Source organism: Musa acuminata, chromosome BXJ3-8 (assembly GCF_036884655.1).
Source record: "Musa acuminata AAA Group cultivar baxijiao chromosome BXJ3-8, Cavendish_Baxijiao_AAA, whole genome shotgun sequence".
Taxonomy (NCBI): Eukaryota; Viridiplantae; Streptophyta; class Magnoliopsida; order Zingiberales; family Musaceae; genus Musa; species Musa acuminata.
In genome coordinates this window covers 52546512-52567986 of record NC_088356.1, presented here as the reverse complement: position 1 = coordinate 52567986, position 21475 = coordinate 52546512, and the positions used below count along the sequence as shown (strand labels likewise).

The 21475-nt window shown below is 37.6% G+C and overlaps 2 protein-coding genes and 1 pseudogene across 5 annotated transcripts; 2 read left to right on the top strand and 1 right to left on the bottom strand.

Moving 5' to 3' along the window:
* On the bottom strand, positions 1–7890 carry LOC135644310 (brefeldin A-inhibited guanine nucleotide-exchange protein 1-like; annotated as a pseudogene).
* A 1339-nt stretch (positions 7891–9229) lies between these two features.
* LOC103995510 (probable pectinesterase 53) lies at positions 9230–11651 on the top strand. 3 transcript variants are annotated; one of them, XM_009416105.3, is made up of 5 exons: positions 9230–9521; positions 10324–10513; positions 10638–10844; positions 10982–11217; positions 11307–11651. In XM_009416105.3, the coding sequence occupies exons 1-5, from the start codon at positions 9268–9270 to the stop codon at positions 11470–11472; spliced, it is 1053 nt and encodes a 350-aa protein (XP_009414380.1). In that variant the 5' UTR covers positions 9230–9267; the 3' UTR covers positions 11473–11651. The 3 variants fall into 3 exon arrangements, with proteins under 3 accessions (XP_009414380.1, XP_009414378.1, XP_009414379.1); XM_009416103.3 differs by having other exon boundaries at positions 9232–9638; XM_009416104.3 differs by having other exon boundaries at positions 9233–9638; positions 11310–11651.
* A 2845-nt stretch (positions 11652–14496) lies between these two features.
* Positions 14497–21396, top strand: LOC103995511 (uncharacterized). Of its 2 annotated transcripts, XM_009416107.3 has the most exons (12): positions 14497–14784; positions 14889–14937; positions 15029–15178; positions 15577–15710; positions 15786–15855; positions 16090–16180; positions 16296–16365; positions 17929–18024; positions 19032–19131; positions 19231–19317; positions 19685–19776; positions 20967–21396. In XM_009416107.3, exons 1-12 carry the CDS (start codon positions 14578–14580, stop codon positions 21108–21110), a joined length of 1290 nt encoding a protein of 429 aa, XP_009414382.1. In that variant the 5' UTR covers positions 14497–14577; the 3' UTR covers positions 21111–21396. The 2 variants fall into 2 exon arrangements, with proteins under 2 accessions (XP_009414382.1, XP_009414383.1); XM_009416108.3 differs by lacking the exon at positions 15029–15178.
* The last annotated feature ends 79 nt before the right edge of the window (positions 21397–21475 follow it).

Below are 21475 nucleotides of genomic sequence, written 5' to 3'. Positions count from 1 at the left end.
TTAACCAGTATACCCTGTCAATACTCAATACATCAAGAAAAACCTCCAATGTAAAGGAACAGCTGAGAAGAATATTGCTATTATGAGAGAAATGTTACCTGTACAATTTGGAGCTGAACACTTTATGTGGTTCTTCATTCTGATGATTGCATATGATGATGTTTCCATATTAGCCCTCCCCTTCATCATCGTTAATAAATTCATGATCTGAATATTGTTCACCATCAGAATAAGGATGGTTTCTATCAGGAACCTCAATATTTTGCATGATCTTGATGATGTTCGAAAAAACAGGTAGCATTGAAGCAGCCAAATGGAGTAAAGCAGCCATCCCTGTGTTAGCATACTGCTTAAAACACTTGTGATAATAGCTACAACATTTTCAAGCTGTGAACGCATTGCATCGAAAAACCTGACAAATAAGTCAACAAAGCATTTTGATGCTAACGTATCGGTTTCAGAATTCCATGAATCATCTTCTAGATATTGAGAGTTACGCATTGGTGAAACCTGACCAACAAGCATATGCCGTGGATTGTTAACAATGGAGGAAATTGCAGAATTAAGGACGTTGATCCAGAGATGGGATGAAAATAGGTGACCATGGTCCTTGAGAATGTCAAAGAATACTTCTAAAGCACCTTTTCTGATAGTTGGCGGCGGAGGTGAGGAGTATTCGAAACGCCGGGGACTCTACGAAGGTGGCGGCGGAGGCCAAGAAGTGGCCGGAGAAATCGAGGAGGCGGAGGAGGAGCCTGCGGATGCCGCTCTTGGCGCCGATTGCTCCAAGCATGTCCTAAATCGTACCATCCGGTTTTGTTTTCCCATGTTTGTCCACATCGATCTAACGGATGAGATCCATTGGCTGAAAGCATCTCAACCGTTAATCGATGTGTATAAACACTTATGATCTTATTGGACACCGACTTCGATCCACAAGATAGTCTAATGTAACGAACAGAGCCTAATTGGGTGAGCAAACGGATCAGGTATTGGGTTAAACGAATCCGAATCCGCATACAAATTCAAATAATACTAAATTCCAGTATTTTTTTTTTTATATGTGGCTTTACGTGTCTATCTATATACTTTCAAGTTTGGCATTAACATATATTCCTTTCCAAATTTTAATATCTCATTTCCATATATAACTCATACAACTCATTACAACACACAATACACATATACACAAACAACTCATAATATACACACATACACAACACACAACTCATAGCACACATACAAATAATATACACAACATACACATACATATGCAACTTATAACAACCACCACCTATACACACAATTCATAACATACACAACACACAACCAACACATACTATACAAACACAACACACAAACATATATAAACATAACTCATAACAATACACATTATATACAAAACATACATAACTCACAACAATACAAACTACACACTATACATAACATACACAACACACAAAATATACATAACTCATAACAATACACACTACATACACAACACACATATAACATATACAACATATACATAGTATACACAATACACACACATAACCTATACAAAACACACACATATATACGCAACTTATAACACACACACAATACACACATAACATACAAAATACACACATACACTCAAACATCATAACAATACACACCACACACACACATAACATATACACAACACACACTACACACAACATACACAACTTATAACAATAACACACACACAAAACATACACAATACACACACATACACACGCAACATATACACAAAACACACACAACTCATAACACAATACACACACAAACAATACACTACACACACACCACACACACATAACATATACACACAACTCATAACATACATATAAACAATACACACACACAACTCATAACACACACAAACAATACACACAATACACATAACTCATAACACAATACACACAAACAATAACTACACACACACCACACACACATAACATATACACACAACTCATAACAACATACACACACACACACACAACCATAACAACACATACTACACACACATAACATACACTAAATAACACACAAAAATATCACACAACACAAACAACGCACAACACAAAAAGGCACACACACAATACACAAAACACACACAACATATAACATACACAATACACACACACATAACATACACAACACACACTACACACAACTTACACAACTCATAACATAGACACATACACAACACACACACAATATATAATATACAAAACACACACACAAACATCACACTAAACACACTACACACTACACACACATAACATATACAAAACACAAACATACACACGCAACTTACACACACCACACACACACAAACAACACACTACACACACACACAAACACATAACTCATATCAATACACACATAACATACACAACACACACAACTCATAACATTCACAATACACAAACAACACACACTACACACATAACTCATGTAACATACACAACACACACGTAATATACACAACATACACAACTCATAACACACATACAAATAACATACACTACACACACACATACATACATAACATATAATACACCACACATACATACACACACAACTCATAACACACTACACACACACAAACAACATACACTACACACATAACACACACAGCACACAAACAACACGCACATAACATATACAATACACACATACACTCAAAACTCATAACAATACACACTACACACAACTCAACACACACTATACATAACACACAAACACAACATACACAACACACATACACACATAACAACACACACACACATAAAACATACACAATACACACACACATACACACGCAACTCATAACATACACACATACACACAACTCATAATAACACATACTACACACACACATAACATATATACACACAAACAATACACACTACATGCACAACTCATAACACAATACACACACACATACATGCAAAACTCATAACACACCCACAAACAACACACACTACACACATAACATACACACAATTCATAACAACACACACACATAACATACACAACACACAACTCATAACACACACAATACACACACACATAATATATACAAACAACACTCACACAACTCATAACAACACACACACACTTAACATACACAATAAATACTACACACAAAAATAACAAACAACACAAACAACGCACAACACAAAAAGACACACGTACACAATACACAAACATAACACAATCAACACAAACATCGCACAACACAAAACATACACACACACATAACATACACAACATATACACAAAACTCATAACATATACACACAACATATAATATACAAAATACACACACACATACACACAACTCAAAACACACACACAAATAATACCACACAACACACAGACATAACATACACATATACACACTACACACAACACATACACAAGACACAAATACACAACTCATAACAACACACATATAACATACACACAACTCATAACACACACATAAAACATACACAGCACACAACTCACAACACACATACAACTCATAACAATACACACTATACACACACAACTCATAACAATACATACTAAAGATAAACACATAAACAACACATACTAGACACAATACACATGCACATATAATACACACACACTACTATACATACACACATAACATACACAATAAACAATACACACAAAAATAATATACAAAGACATACACAATACACATACACACAACATATACACATATAACATACCCAACACATACACTTACACACAACGCAGCACATATACACAAACACAATACCCGCACACACACACACACAACATACACACATATACACAACAAATAATACACAACACCCACACACAACACTCATAACACACCTACACTCATAACACAACACACACAACTCATAACATATAAACAACTCATAGTACACATACACAAACACAACTCACACATGCAACACAATATAAACACACACACATACAACACACTCACATATACACAACAAACAACAACACTCAAAGAATACTTCTAAAGCACCTTTTCTGATAGTTGGTCTAGGATCATATGTCAAGTTAGATAAACCTGAAAATGCATATTGTATAACTTATTAGAATAAATTCCAAAATTCCAGCAATGTAGAACTAGCAAGCATGAAAATAATAAATCCCAAAAACTATACCATCAAGTAAAGGTAGCCAAATGAAAGCATGATCATCTTTTTCAGTCAAATTATTTCCATCTGAAGCATCTCCATTTCGTAAATGACCATCAGAGTTCTTGTCGTAGCAAACCAATCCACCTTCTGCAAGTTTAACAGCACAGAAACGAAGAAATGCAATAGCATTGAGGCCTGCATCACTATCGAACCTGCTGTTTGTAAAAGCAATCAGGCACCTAGCACAGTCGATGAACGTTGTGGTTTCTGTCTCAGTTATAAAAGGAACATAATCCCTAACTATTTTCTCCATTGTCCCAAAAGCCAACAAAACAATTGTTTTGCGTTCATCAGCAGCAGCAATTGTAAAAACCTATTAACATGCAAGCAAGTTTAATCTTCAGTATAGATGAGAAAGTTACAAAATTCTAATTCAATATTTCACCAAAAAGGCCATTCTCATTTAAGGTAATCTCTGAAAGTAAGACCAGTATAAGCACATAGAACATAAGAAGTATAAAAAATAAAAAAATCAAACATACCATAAAAACACTTTTCCAACCAGATTTCACATGATTAACACGACCCAAAATCATATGTGAAACACATCGAACAATTAGTTCACGAATTTCGGAAGATACACTCTTCTGCGTAACAACCACAAAAGGTCTAAAAAATTCATTCTGAAAATTATAATTAGCAAGTTCCTCTCGCTCCAAAAACTTCATAGCCAACTACCGTACTGAATCCATTACAAAGATTACAACTGAAAGATTTTCTGACAATCCCCTACTGAAACAAAAAAATTCAGCAAGGACATTCCAGATGCGAGACCAAACCAATCGAATGCGATATCATATTATAATTCCTGCATGGATTAAATATGTATCAATGAGATCAAAGTGGGTAGCTTGTACACTTTTTTGAAGAAAACAAGACGCATCTGCAGACATAAATAAATCACTAAAAATACACTTACACAATTTCGATTATTTTTGTGAGGCAGAAAACTCGAGCATCTGTTGGAGATTGTAATTCTGTCATAGAAACCTTACAAAGGGCCCTCACAAAAGCTACAATTGCATCTCCATTCAATCTTTGGCTATGAGCAAATATGTGGTTTAGCTCAAAGCTACCAATATGATCCAACAGATTTAAGTTGGAAATAGAGCTACTAATCTGATCAGGGGTAACCAAAGCAGAAGCTTTAATTCCCACAGATGCACTATCATAAGAATCACCTCGAACAACAGCCCTTACCGCTGGATTTTATAAAGCATTTCCTTTTCTCTTCATGGATGTAACGGTAAGTGTTTTCTGTGATCTTTCTTCTGATTCAGCGAGGGGTGCTGTAAAGAATGAAGCATCCTCTCCTAGCATGTGTAAGTGCTCAAACCGTGAAAGACATGTAAATATATGCTCCCATGATTCTTGCAGATAATTACCATCTTCAATGGCAATGGATACAATAGCCTGTTAACATATAAATTAGTCTGGTATATAATGGTCACAAAGAAATTGTTAATGATTATCAAAAGAGATATTAATTGATATGAAGCAGAATATTAATTCCAAGAAAAAAGTGGAAGTTAAAGCCTAAACAGATATTGCTGATCAAAAATAAAAGCCGTATGCTTCTGCCTATTGCATCATAGCATGTACTTCAAACATTATACATTTTGTATCCTTGTGCATATATGTCATAAAAAGGAAGACAAAGCAAATACAACCGAGAATACCAATACAATAAAGAAGCAGACAAAACCAAATTTTGACTTAGTATAATTGGAATGTCAGTATTATTAGGCAACCCAATGCTTGAGGGTCACAAATCCTTAACCCTTAAAGTAGAAAAGTTGTTTTAGTGACTCGAACCAATGCTTGAGGGTCACCAGCTCATCCTCATATATCAGCATTTTCATGCTGTATATTCTTCAAGTAATGCTAATCAGTAACACATATTTATAACTTTAGGACAGACTATCAAATGTTTATTGAATACAAATGTCAAACTAAGGTATAAAAAATATAATATTTAAGATGTAACATTGTTTGAGTCATGCTAATCAGTGATTAAGTAGGACTATTAAGTGTTTATTTAACACAAATGTCAAATTAAGGCATACAAATTAAAAAATTTATGATACTAATTAAAACTACCAATAATAAAACAAATCCAAACATATCAAGCTAAAATACATATGAAAAATTGACCATATATCAGATCATAACAGATAAGAGGTAAATATTGTCATTCAGACAAATTAACAAGCAAATGGACTTGACCCATTCAATCTATAAGAACAGAAACAAGTTATGAAGAACACACAAAAGTGTTATTCTCCAAGATTAAATTTTAACGGAACAGAAGCAATAAAAAAATATAATCTATCAGCTAAGCTATTGTGCTCTTGACTGTGTGGTAGCATGACAGTTTTTAATGTTCAAAATTAAATGGCAGATATTAACCAACAGACAGCACACCCTCTGAGTGATGTTGTCAGTAGAACAAGTGATCAAGTCACATACATATGTATATATTAGTTGCAAACATGTAATTTCATATAGTTGCATTATTCACAATTGTTCATGTAATGAGATCATTCAAAAGGTGATCAAATCCTTAATAGACTCAAAATATTTTTACTAAAAGGACTACAACCATAAGGAGATTCTAAGCAACTGTTTAATAAGTTTGCATTGTATTGGATGAGACTGTATCACAAGGTTAGATGGGTCATAAACAATGTTCTATTTGTTACAATATCAAAAATTAGTAATTAATAGATAGATATATATATATATATAATGTTATACAGATGTTTAATTGAAATAGTTAAGAAAATCTAGGGAACGTCCTATATATGATAGGATACGTTACCCACCACCCAATTATCAGGAAATATCTAAGACAAATTTCTTTAATAAAACTAATACAGTTTGTAACTGGAGGAGAAAAATATCCATTAACTCCAGTGGTTCACCTTAACAGCATCAACATTCTTCTGCTTCATGTCCGCAGCACAATGAAGGTACCATGATTGAATGTATTGCCTTTCTAAGGTTTGTATTCACAGCAAATGTTGTTGCATCCTGTTGTTTGACCAACCACTAGGATGGCGAGGTGTCTGACTTGAGGTCAGCAAATATTTGAAATATAGTAGTATTGTATGATGACTCTTCCACCAATGACACGGACTTGAAAATGTTATGTGATTGGCAGTGCGAGTGATTTGATTTTGCTAGGAATCTCGAGTGTTATATGTTGGTCACAAACACCAACTCGCCAAATAAATGGCCTAAAGCTAAAGGAAATACTGAATGCATCGAAGCTTACAGATCACGAAGTGCAGGTACGGAGACCAGACCACGGAGTTTCTACTTGGTATCCCGCACCAACTTCAACTCCAACTCCCAGCGTGAGTGGGTCTGCGGCCTTTTCGAGAACCAGCTGTAAAATGGACCGTCTCCCACGAACTCCTCTGTGCTGCCACCATTGCCATCAACAGTTGAAAGTATCAAACAAAATTCAGTGCACTTTATCATGCCGTTTTGGACATTGGGATGCTTCCATTGCCATCCAACCACTTGCTCATGGCAGATGGAACAAGTCATGGAGGTTCAGGCTGAGCTGTTTTACATGGTCCCAAATTGCCCAATCAAAGTTTCCAGCTCCGCAACTTAATTTCTCGTCGTATGCTTCCATCGTGGGGGCTGTTCTACTGGATCTTAACACTGTTTGGGCGTTGCCTGATTCCCGGGGGACGAGTCGACGGCTACCATGACCGTCAAAAAACATAAACAGGTTCGATGTTTCTCCTTTTGGAAGTCTCCTGATCTCCGACTTGTGTTAACGAAGCATCAATATTTCCCTCTTTTATTTGATTGTTCTAATTAAGATCAACCAAAAGAAGAAGAAGAAGAAGAAGAAGAAGAAGAAGAAGAAGAAGAAAAGCTGTGATAATCAGTGAGAGGCCGAATCCTGAACCCCAATTTTGTGAATAAAAAAGAAGGTAAATATTACTAATTAGCAGTTGGTTGGCATCTCGATTGGGCAGGAAAATCCCGACCATGGACCTCATTCCTTGCCCCGAGCGAGAGAGCATCAATGGCGATCGTCTCTGTCAGCTCACCTGGTTGATGAACGCGTGGCGTTTGCCCAGCGGACAGAAATTTGATGGCACTAGGCCGTGTCATTGGAATATGTTACGTCGTCTTTCCACCATGGAGAGAGAGAGAGAGAGAGAGACAGTTGTCATGGACCATTCACGTTACTTCTTTTATTTTCTTTTTTGATAACATCAATCATGGGGAACCAACCAAGAGATGATACAAATACGTGCGAACCACGCGTGGTCAAACTGATCATCTCATGACGTCGTCATTAGAACGTCATCGAGATGTCAAACTGGGTTCCAAATTTTTGGTAATTACGAATAAGTAAAACAATAAATGAATAGTATTCTCCATTCGGTATATATGATGCTATAATCCATGAATCTGAACCACTACATTAAAACAAACAAAAATATAATCTGAACTGCTGTTTATTTATTTGAGGGGCTGCAAATTCATGACCATAAATCTAAACTGCCTGCTCATCCAAGAGGCAGGCAACCTACTCAACCTGGCTACCATCCAGTTGATGTTCAGATACATGATTAACCTATTCTAGAGGAGTGACAAGTCGGAAGAGGAGTGTGAAATTTGTGATAGCTCGATGTGTGGTTCCACAACAGAATGCCTGAAAATAGGCATGGATTGTTTCAACCAAGTGATCAGGCTGACAATGAATTATAAAATATAAAAGACATGGATTGTACTCGAGTCATGTCAATGCCCAACAACCTAATCTCCAGTGGCTGAAGGTTGATATATACTTCTTGCTGTACATCTTCCTGCTGTCGCAGTCATACTTTAGGAATCAGGCAAAGGCATCTTATACGGTGGTGGTTCAGTGTTGCCATTAGCTCCGGTAGGCCCATCTCAGTCATCCAGGTATCCAGATATTTAGTGCCACCTGCATGCCATGGCTTTTAAAAGACAGCATTTGAAACCTTCCAACTTATTCACTCTCGATCCCATGGCTCCTCACCTTACCACTATCCACTATCTCTTCCCCTCCGTACGAGTTCTCACCTTTCTTTCCTTGGCATCTCTTTCGGCCTCCCTGGAGAACGGAGATGATTTTGTGAGATGGGTGTCTTGGAACGTGGAGAACTATAAGCAGCAGTCCGCCGCCACATTCCGGCCGAGTTTCGTCTTTGGCGAGCCAGGAGTCGTCGGCCCGAGAGCCATCGACCTGAAACTTTCCAAGGCAGAAGCAGCAGCCGTGAGGTATATCGTAAGCCAGGATGGTACTGGCAATTATAGGAGCATAAGGGAAGCCATAGGCACAATCCCGTTGCACAACACGAGGAGAGTGATATTAGAGATCAGACCAGGGATCTATAGGTAAAGTTGGCTTCATGCATGCTCTAGTTTACTCAAGTCAACATGCATCCATCACTCTGATTACCATAAAATCATATCGGATCGGAAACATAATGCAAAATCTCCAAAAGGTGTATGTTTTCTTCTTTCCTTTCTTTTTCATGGTCCGTTCTCTCGTTGTTTATTAGCAACCACTTGCTGTGACACTGGACTTTGCCAAAGCCCAGTCATCCTTCAGCCACTATGGAATATCTTTTCGTAGTGGGTGTCAAAAGAAAGATTGTCCTCAGTCCCACTTCCGTTGCTAATGCGCGGCTAATTAATTTGATGATGATGCTTGGACTAGAGTGCGTGCTGAAACTTATCCTGCAACGGATGCTTCCGGAAAATTAATAAGCTTTCTCCATAAGAGAGAGAAAAAAAAAAGACTTACTGTTCAGCCAAACCAATTCTCTAAAGAGGAGGAAACGCAGATAATAAACGAATGAAAAGAACGCAAACTTACAATTGCTGAGGACAAGCCGAGTTAAAAGCATTCATTAATTAACAAGATAAATCTTTTTGTGTCAGTGAAGGTCGATTTTGTTTATTATTATTATTATTATTTAGTTGTATAACAGTGGATGCTTCCTTTCTTAATTTGTCGGTTAATGGTGTTGAGAAGCTGCATCTTCATATGCTCTGAATTCCCTTGGCGGGCTTGCAGGGAGAAGATAGTGATCCCAAAATCCATGCCCTTCATCACCTTGTTAGGTGACCCGGCGAGCCCACCGATCATTAGCGGAAACGACACGGCGGCCAAGATGGGCGACAACGGGAGGGCTCTGAAAACCTTCCGCTCTCCAACCGTTGCGGTTAATTCCAACTTCTTCCTAGCTGCCTACATCCAGTTCGAGGTAATGCTTTCATCTACATAGGATTCCCATGCATGCTCATCCCAAGAAATCAAGCCAAGCCTTTGGGTGGGGTGGCCCATACAATTGAGACCTCAAGTCCCTATATATGTATATATTGGTGCAGAACACAGCTCCGGTCCCGGATGTCGGGCAGAGGGGAGGGCAGGCGGTGGCAGTTCGGGTTTCTGGAGACAAGGCTGCCTTTTACAATTGCAGCTTTTATGGGGAGCAAGACACTCTGTATGATCACAAAGGTCTTCACTACTTCAAGAATTGCTTCATCCAGGGATCAGTGGACTTCATCTTTGGATACGGCAGATCTCTGTACGAAGTAAGTTTACTCACTTTAACAAGTGATTACGGGTTTAGCGAGCTGATGACCATGCACATCGCAACCACTAATTGCTTCACCCAGGCGGTGCCCAACCATTGTTGTTTGCATGAAATATGTTGTGTATATGCATACAGAATTGCTACCTCAACTCCGTAGCGAAGAAGGTTGCAGCACTAACTGCGCAGAAACGGAACATGGCGTCGATGGAGAGCGGGTTCTCGTTCGTCAGGAGCACCATCACGGGAAGCGGCCTGGTGTACCTGGGGAGGGCATGGGGAGACCATTCGAGGGTCGTCTTCTCCTACACATTCATGGACAAGGTGGTCATACCACAAGGCTGGAACAGTTGGCGCATCCACCGCCCTGAAGCGTAAATCAACTAAGCTGCTCTTCTCGTTCATTTTGTTTTTGGAAACACGCACCGCTGAGGTCCGTTTGATCGCTTGTTGTTGGTTGAAGCAGAAGCGGGGTGTATTACGGGGAGTTCCAATGCGGTGGGCCTGGTGCTAACTGGACAGGCAGAGTTCACTGGGCTCGTCTACTGACCCACGAGGAAGCACAACCTTTCCTGGGGACGTACTATGTCAATGGCGATTCATGGCTTTTAGGACCACCATCAACGTAATTGCTGATGCCGCTTCATGAGCGTTGGTAAGGTTGCTCATTTAAGTTTAATTTGGAGCTACGAGCTGTGCGTGTTTTCCTGTTTTTTATTTCATGTATAAAATAATGGGCGAATGCAACTCGTACGAGTGACTTATGTGGTTTTAAAATGGAATGGAACTTGTCGTACTTTGCTGCGTACGTATCCCACCCTTATAATCTTCTTTTATTTGTGGCCTTCCCAACCTTTGTTGGATTTTTTATATATATATTTATTTTCTTGGCTCCCTCACTTCTTTTTGAATTTATAAGCGAAAAATATAATAAAGATTAATATGATGGTGGGTTTGTCAAATAAAAGAGGGGGCGGCCCATAGACGATGGACAAGGCGGTGGTTGGAAAACAGAGAAGGTTCAGGTCTTCTGCTCTCCGACTGCAGTAGCCGCTCAATTGATCAGATATGATCATAACTCAGTTGATATTTGAAATGTGAAGAAAGAAAGACAAGATCAGTTCTCATAGTTCAGATATGATGATGAAATATATCCGAAAAAAGATAGAAGACGAGACTAGTTATTATAACTTAATTTAATCAAAAATTTAATAAAAATAATAAAAATTTTAATAAAAAATTGAACAAGATGTCTCGTGGACACATGGATAACACATAGAGGCATCATCCTAGGTAACCTATTAACTCTCCAACTATAATAATAACTTCAACTCAAATAACTCACGAAATAATTTCAACAATAATCACTATAACTATCAATTATTCTTACATCTCAATAATAATAATTAATAAAAAAATATTTATCAACTCTGTGATAAAATTAGATATATAGGAAAAATTTGTGGATCTCGACCTAAGCTTTTAACTATAAGAAAACTTCTAATTCTATGAGAAAAAGATTTACTTTCTGAAGAGAGATTATAACTCTTTTTTTTCCTCAAATATTCTTTTGTCTTTCCTACTCTTTTTTATATTATCTCAAGCAAAAATGAGTGAGGTATTTATAGACCTTAAATGACTTCAAAAATGAGCCTCTTAATGGGTCCAAATCAGCCCCGACTCAAGCCCAATAGCCCCTAATTGAGTTAGCATGATGACACTCGAAACTAACTCAATTAAGACCTAAACAACTTCAATCTACATACACGATTACAAGTATGAATCATATGTTGTCCACTATGTTATTAGTTCATCCAACGCTTCGTTCGAACCTTTGGCATATTACCCGATCCATCGGCATGTTGACCTCCCGCAACATCCAATCTTCTTGACGCAATATCTGATTCTTCTAGCCCAATGCTCGAACTCATAGCATGAAGTCTTTTCGGCATAACGATTAGTCACAAGCATACTAAGCTCAAATAATAAATGAGAAAAAATAGAGGCTTCTAAGCTCAAATAATAATAATAATAATCACATCACACACATATATCATATCACACGGTCCTGATAATAAATGAGAAAAAATAGAGGCTTCTAAGCTCAAATAATAATAATAATAATCACATCACACACATATATCATATCACACGGTCCATAATCATTTATCCACATCATATATCACATGTATATATCATTATATAGGACTACTAGATAAATAATAATAGTTAATTAAACTTTTAATTAAATATATTTTTTAAAAATTGGGGATACGTAAGGGTTTTTTTTATATGAAGGATATTTATGTAATTTAGAAAAAAAGGATAAATCTCAGAATTTCTAAAATTGAGAGGCGTAAAATTATCTTTCCATCCAAAAAAATCTTAAACCCTTCTACATTGTTACCGTCGCCACCCCGCTAGCGGCTCACACGCGGGTGCTTTACCCACGAGCGGCCCGCATGCGAGCGATGTGCTCGCAAGCGCTGCCCTTGCGATAGCGTGGTGGTCCAACTGCCACCTTTCAAGTGATTGCCTCTGCAGGCGAGCGTCACCCTTACCTATAGACGACCTACCTATGGGTGCCCTACCTATAAGTGCCACCATTGCAAGAAGACATTCGTCGGCCGCCTACGACCCCTGCCCGTTGGTGGCTAGGACGATAGCAAGGGAGCTCTCGCCCAAGGTTGTAAGCAGCCTTTAGCCAACCTATAAAGGTAGCAATAGTTGTTGCCCTTTCTCTCCTTTTGGGTCAATAATTTTGACATCAAAAGCCTTTCTAAAACATAACACACGTAGTTTTAAAACTAATATTTTGTATAAATAATCTGGCTCTGATACCACTATTGAAAAATCTTAGAGTGACATAATATGCATAGCAAAAGAATATAAAATAAAAAAAATCTTAGATTTTCACAAAAATATTTCATGATCATGCGAAGATTGGTGCACAAAAACCAAAATCGAAAACTACGTGTATAAGAAAGATGTGTTTTAGTTAGGGAGATCGTATATCCCTGAAATTCTACATATCTGTGTGAGAGGTTGAAGGAGGTCAATTGTCCTCCTCTCTAGCGATGATCCACATGGTACGGGCTGCGAATGTAAGAAAATCTTATGGGGCATCACATGAGTGGAAGAACACAAAAATAAAATCTTCAAATTTTTCAAAGATGTGTTTATCGTCGTGAGAAGATTGGTGCGCAAAAACCCATGAAACTTAAATCCATGTGTGAGATAGTATTTTACTTAGGGAGATTATATATCCCGTGATTTATGATGTATAGTAAATTCTTCAATAATAATATTTATTTTTTAATAAGTTTTGATTATTTTCAAGAGATAGCATTAATTATCTATTTCAAAGAGTGCACTTATACATAAAAAAAAAAAAAAGAGCATTTATATATGTGTTAGTACAGCGAGAGAGTCGATATCTCGGGGTGGTCTTCGTAGTTAGGGTAACGAGGGAACGCTGGCCGGGATCCAAGTCTCGCTCGCAACCGTCCGTGAAAACGGTCATACGTGCCGTTTCTAATATCATGTCAACGATCGACCGGTAATAAAACATCTGTCACGCCTTTAGATTCGCGCCGATACTTGATTGGCTCCTTCTTGAGACCCGTGCCTGAGCTATACGGCAGACGGTTGGCAAGCCAAGATATTTGTCTTTGCCGAAGTAGGTGGAGGCGGACATTATCCGCTCCTCTTCTTCGAAATCCCTCCATCGACCGATGCCTCTTCCCACGGCCTTCGCTTGTTGTGCATACTCGCCTCCGGCCCTCTCGATGATTTGCTCCGATCCCGGCGGGTGTCTCAGGTCCGTCAAGACCCTCGTCCGCTCCACTGTCGAGATCCCTCCTCCGTCGCATCTCCCCCATCCCATCGAATCCCTCCGTCGGGGGAATTGGGTCAAGCTCATCTGCGGCGCCAGTTTCGAGGTAAGAGCAAGGCAGTAATATGATCCCAACATCCCAATCCCCGACCCTTCTTTCTTTCTTTCTTCTGACCGCACATTTCCCTTCCTTCCTTTTTTCTTCAACAGGACGCGGCCGATGTCAGGAATCTATCCCTCGTCTACACTCTCGCCGGAGGTATTTAAGATCCTGAAGTTTGATGGTTTCGTATCCCACCATATTTCAAGAAAATTCATATACTGATGATGGGCGACGGGGATTTGCGTAGTGGACTGCATTGATTGTGCAGCAGATGAACCAGTGGTTAATGCCGTTAACGAGGGGATCGCTGCTGCGATGTCAATCTCTATGGTTAACCGGCCGTGGGTGATGATCAGTGTCAACGATGACAAAGAAGATCTTCATTTCCGTAAAGCTGGTAGAACCATTGCTCTCAGTGGACAAATAGTGAACCTTATTCTAGCTCAAGTTCTTCGAGTTATAGATAGAGTTCATTTTCATTTAGCCATGTTTATATAGTCATTTAGTTTCTGATTTCACCACGGCTACAGGATACTATGCTTGTCACTAGCCAATGGTTAATTATCTAGGATACCCGGACAGGAAACAATTTTCTTTAGGAAATGTATGCCTGCCCAGTAGACTTAAATAGGGAGAATTTAACTGCTTGTTATGCATTAAATGCTACTGAAAGCTGCTATCTCGTATGAGAATCCACGCCCTCTTGCGATTGAGATATCAGTCTATTAAAAACCAGTATTATACAAACTTATGAATAATTTCTATTGAAGCATTAAGCTATTCTGCCTTGCCCAGAATTTGATCCCGAGGATTGTCCATCTGATTGTCCTAGACCATGTGAAAAGGTTTGCCCTGCTACTGCAATATTGCTACAGAGAGTGTTTGAGGAAGGTGAGCTTGTGCAGAACACAGAATGGGGTAAACTTCAGGTGCGAATACATGTTGTCTTGTTAATATTGTGCATCTTTCTGATGTGGCTTTTAGTTGACTTATTCATTGTCCAGGGTGGAGTGATCACAGAACGCTGCTATGGGTGTGGACGATGCTTCCCCATCTGTCCTTATGATAAAATAAGTGGGTACTGTCTCCTTTTCATTACTTCAGAATTACTGCTGTTTGTCGTTGTCTTATTCTCCTATTTGTTACATTGACCAAAAGGGATATTTGAGTTTTTCTATTTGTTCTGTTGTTCCTGTTACTTATTCTAAATCTCTGAGTCAAGTAAAATTTCATGTTGTATGACTTACCGAATTCATATTATTATTTGTCATATTTTGTTGAATTTCTGTTGTGTTTGATTTCTTTTAGGAGCTATTACTTATGTTAGGGATCCTAGCACTACAACTAAGCTTTTGCAAAGGAGTGACGTGGATGCAATAGAGATACACACTAGTGGAAGGTTTGGGTTATTCTGTTTTCCTCAAGAAACCCTTTACTAGGAATTGGCCTTTTGAATAATGTTGTCTTTGCAATATCTTGGTGGCTTAAGTAACATATACTGTAAAACTTGATAGGTGCACTGATTTATTCAGTGAGCTTTGGAATAGCTTGGGTGATTCACTAGAAAATGTGAAGTTAGTAGCAGTAAGTTGGTTCCAGAATTTACTGAGTAATATTTCTTCTTGGTAACATCTTTCATGTTGTCAACAACCAAAATCTATGCATTTTCTTAATTATAAACAATTGCAGCTGGCATCCATCCTCCCATGCAGTAAGTAATTCTTATTACTTCATAAATTGGAAGATCCTTCATGTGATAGCATAATAATCTTGGTCTTAGGCTCTTAGCTTATTGATGCTAAAGATCATAGGTTTAAAATTAAATTGATGCAATACATGACATTTATGTTAATGATGCATAAGAGTGTTACTTAAAAGAGTCCTGAAAAGTCATCAGTTTGTTAAACATGCTAGTACAAATTGTTGACGATTTTTAGGTGGGGATATTTTAGGAACCTTGTTACACTAGGTACAATGATAAGCCTATAATCTTTATGCATCAAACAAACTAGTTTAATACATATCATAGCTGATATATTGGTAGATTTATTTTTTACAGGTGAAAAGGGGTAATTTGAGCAAGCCTATGACACCACAAATATGGAGAGTAAATTATACCTAGAGTTACAAATCAAAGAGGTTTGCCATGGTATGTAAGACAATATGGACTTGCTACTAGTAAACTAAGCTGAAGCATTTTGGGTCTTACAGTCAAAGGTCTGTGTTATCCTAGTTACTGGACCAGTGGAGCTATCATGTCGGGTCATGACATAATTTACATGACCAGCAAAGTGCCAGAATATAGATCATTGATCGATTACATGTTCAAATTGAAACAAGTTTTTATATCAAAGTTTTTCCTTACCTAGAGATATGTAGGTTAGGTTTACAGATTTGGAAAGAAGATGGAAAATGAGAAAAGGAAGCTGCAATTAACTTTAAAGTTCTTATGACAAGAATGAATTTGGAACATATCTAAAGTTTCTCAGTAGTTAGAAGCAGTATTTGGTTATTTTTCTTTTTTGTGGCAAAGGCTTATAACCAGAAGAGGAGTCTTGGAACATATTATTTATTACTCTACTCAAGTTAATGGCTACTAGTAGATTATGATAAAGTTAAAACAAATGTCATGAGTAAAATTGTATGGTTGAATTATTTGGGCGAGAAACCCATGTCTAAAATTATCAGAATAGACATGACAGTTCTTGTTAAGATTTTTTTCTCTTTTCTTCATTGTGTAATGTTGTCTTTTAAGCAACGCTATTATCTGTGGTAAAAAAAACCACGAGTAAGACTATCAGAATAGATTTTTTTTTCCCTTTTTTCACTTTTTCTTGTAATGTTGTCTTTTGGGTGATACATCATCCACTCATAATGCCCCTATGGGTAGCTAGTACTACTAAGTGCAATTCATTTTGACCAATGTGCTAGTCATTTAGATTCTCGGAACGTATGGGTTTTAAATTTGGTTGGACAAAGAAAACTCCTTAAATGTTTCATATGGATAATCTAAACGTGCATTTAAAACAGATGATGTAAATTATCTGATTAAAGTGCAAATCATTTAGCCTTTGTCTTTTCTGATACATTATCAGATAACAATAGACAAAAACAACAATTTTTGACTTTTTATACTTTACATTTCAGGTTAGTTTGCCCAATGTTGGTGAATCGACTTTGCCTGTGATGAATCTGATATATGCAATAATGGAGCCTTCTATTAAATGCTACAATCTATGGCAGGTCAGTATACAATGGTGATTTTGCAAATTAATGTTAAATATTTGGTATTTGCTGTTTTTGGATCCTTGTCCAGGTTGTCATTCACAAGTTTTACTGGATCACAAGATTAAAGTTTTTCAAGCATGTTTTGAAATGGACCTGATGATCTCCATGTTACATTATATTTTCACCTCTAAATCTTAGCCTGGTTTAGTTAGACAGCTTAAATATGATAAAGCAAATGCTCCTACCTATATCCTATTATACCAAGGTGAAGTATCAAGAAATTAGCCAAATAGAGAAAGAAGACTAAGTATCATTAGCAACAAAAAAATGTAACTAGGAACAGAAATGAATTTGATTAAAGTGTTATGAGAAAATATTGAACTACATGCAGTCTGATAAAAATGCAGAATAAAGTGAATATCATTGTTTTTATACATTAGTAAGACTTTGTTATATTTTTATGAATGACCATATGGAGGTCTAGAATGTATACATACAAGCATGGTTTGCAGTACCGATCCGGGCGGTACGTACCGGTCCGCCGGACTTTCGGTACGCGGACCATATGTTACCGTTCCGACACTGTAGCATTACTGTAGCACTGTAGCACTGCTACAGTGATCGGCACGCCTGAATATACCGCTCGGTACACCTGGGTGTACCGAGCGGTATACTGTACCATACTGGTACCGAGCCTAGGTCGAAACTCCGGTACGGTACGGTATTGCGAACCTTGCATACAAGTCATACAATTTGTCATATTCCATATCCCTGTGAGTCATTTGTTCTTGTTTATATATTATATTTACACCTTGGCACAACGGTCCTATCAAATTCTACTAGGATATACCAGATGGTGGTCCATATTTGTATATATCTTTTGCTTCCGAAGTGTTCTGTTTTGTGTTTTGCTATTTCGAAATTATCTCTGTACTCATGTACATGTGTATAATGCCTTCCATATATATCTGTTATTCTGTCCTACAAAATGATATTGTAAATATATACTTGCATTACAATAGTTGGATGGCCGGCCTATGAGTGGAGACATTGGTAGAGGTGCAACAAAAGAGGCGGTAGACTTTGCTGTTCATTTGGCTGCTGCAAGAAACAAGCCTCATGGTAGATTTGCAGGATAACACACATGGATTAGGTAAATAGTGATCGACATAAACCTTTCTGAAGCAGGATCAATAATTCTACCAAATTTGGCTTCTTAAGGGTTTTATCAGTTGGCTGGTGGCACTAATGCTTTCACTATCAAGAGCTTAAAGAAACAAGGGATCTTCCAGACGATGACCATTGATGGTAGGCTCCTTTGTACTTGGTGCACCATAGGTTGTCTGATTTTACTCTTACAACTTCTCTCTGTGTTTTAGTGAATTTACTTCAGAGCTTATTCTGGTTTCAACTGCTCAAGAGCAATTAGTGTTAGCTGGAAGTATATGCCTTCTGCTTTATGATATTTCTTTACATACTCTTAACCAATGTAATTGACCAAAGCAGAATACTTTGCTTTGTGAAAAAGACAAGAAATGACAGGGTTGTCTTAGTTATTAATTTCTTACTGTAGCTTATTGACTGCACACTAGCAATTAGCAGTTCATTGCTTACAGCTTCATCAGATGCATAACATATGTGATGACCTATGATCTATTTGCTGTATTTACTATAGGGAACTCTTTAGAGAAAAGTAATGAGGATAAACAAGCTCGTCCTGAACAGGCAGATATTGGTGGAATAGCTTATGGCGGCTATGCACGAAAGGTCATAATTTACACTAATTCAAGCAAAATTTAGCTAATTCTCTGCGTGCATGCTACACTTTTTAACTGGTTTTCAAGATGAACTTTCTTTTACCAAGTTTACAGTCATTTTTCTGATCAATAGCATTACTACCTTGTATGTCTGAGTAATAGTTTCTTCCTAATTGGATTTTGGATCAACGTTCACGCATAGATCTGTTTAGTCAGGAATATATGTTTGTTGATTGGTTTCTTCTTCCTTTCTTCTTTTGATGAGTGTGGGGATTTGAAGATGTTCCCAAATTGCCATAACATAAGACAAATCCATGGTCGAGTTGGTGAACAAACATGCATCATGATGCATAGTGTATTATATGGGACACTCGATATACATTCAAAGTAGATGTCTTCATTATATAATATGGATTATTGGTCTAGATGGTGTGAGTCGACATTTGTAATACCCTATGTATGGACCTTGGGTGATTGGGTTGTAATATACACACAACTAGGAAATAAGTAAGATGTTCATTTTTGTCCTAGTGTTACAATGACATGCTAAAATTTAGAAGCTGCAATATTGAACTAACTGATGAAATGGTATGTAGAAAAAAAAAATGGTAACTTAGGCAAGCATACAGTTGCTACTTTACATTGTATGTTCACATTATCCCTGGCTTTACAGCAAAGCTTGGTAGTCATAGATTTTTTATCAGTGAATATTGAAATTGTCCCTTACTGATAGATAGCGAAGAGGTCTAAATGATAAATCACTTATTTCTTGCTGCTGACCACCTTTCTATGGCCTGTAGTATGTACATGTTGAGCCAGTGTATTGACTCCCGAGCATGTCCTGATTTTTCTATTTGTGATGGTTACTGAATTGAACAATTAGCATTATATTCAGCTTCTCTATTCTAATAGGAAACTTTACTATGTCATCGATGCAGAATGTCTCCCCTTAAATTTGTGGGATGTTTTATGTTTAGTTTAAATTCTCTTAAAGGTTTGCTATAAACTCAACAAATTTTGTAAGTTTTAAGTTTGGTCAAAAGAGTTAGATTCTGCATTATAGTTGGGTTTCCATTTTAAGCAAAAAGAGAACAGCTTTTCAGCTTCTTGGTTTGGGGTTACTGCTTTAGGACTTGCACATTTTTCTTGGTTGTAGACTTTTCTGTCACTCTAGTCATTACTAATGACAATGTGCTGCAGATTGTTGGAAAAATTTTGCACAAAATGCCCACCCAGCATGGTCTTCCACGCATAGAGGACCATCCAGAGTACCTAATGGAGGCAGTTAAAGAAGCTCTGACTTTAATAGGTCCTGTTAAGGGCTATGCAGAGCTCAAATTTTGATGGTAACACTATGAGATTGGTTGTGAGATAAGTATAATTTACAGGCATGACAGAGTATGCATGTCAGAACAGTCGTATGATGTGGTGTGCAGATGTTTATGGTGTTCTTGCTTATTGGAAGGGTTGAAGGAAAGCTAGTCTTAGTTCCTTCTAACAGTAGTTGTCCATCAGATGTCAAACTGTCTCTCTGTTTGTCTGATCTCACCGGAATGATTGTACATTTCAAAATTTTTCCCTGCACAATTGATTGCAATAACTAGTGGCAAATAATTTGCCTATTCATGGATCTCCGGGAGTGCCTTCCAGGACAAGAATCAACCTTACCACCAATAGATAATTTTATATAATGACCATCCACAAATATA

Coding starts and splice junctions, on each gene's coding strand:
- LOC103995511 (XM_009416107.3), top strand. CDS start 14,578: ATGCCTCTTCCCACGGCCTTCGCTTGTTGTGCATACTCGCCTCCGGCC. Junction 15,179..15,576: donor TCTTCATTTCCGTAAAGCTG/GTAGAACCATTG, acceptor TGCCTTGCCCAG/AATTTGATCCCGAGGATTGT. Junction 18,025..19,031: donor AATGCTACAATCTATGGCAG/GTCAGTATACAA, acceptor GCATTACAATAG/TTGGATGGCCGGCCTATGAG.
- LOC103995510 (XM_009416103.3), top strand. CDS start 9,268: ATGGCTCCTCACCTTACCACTATCCACTATCTCTTCCCCTCCGTACGA. Junction 10,845..10,981: donor ACGGCAGATCTCTGTACGAA/GTAAGTTTACTC, acceptor ATATGCATACAG/AATTGCTACCTCAACTCCGT. Junction 11,218..11,306: donor CGCATCCACCGCCCTGAAGC/GTAAATCAACTA, acceptor TGTTGGTTGAAG/CAGAAGCGGGGTGTATTACG.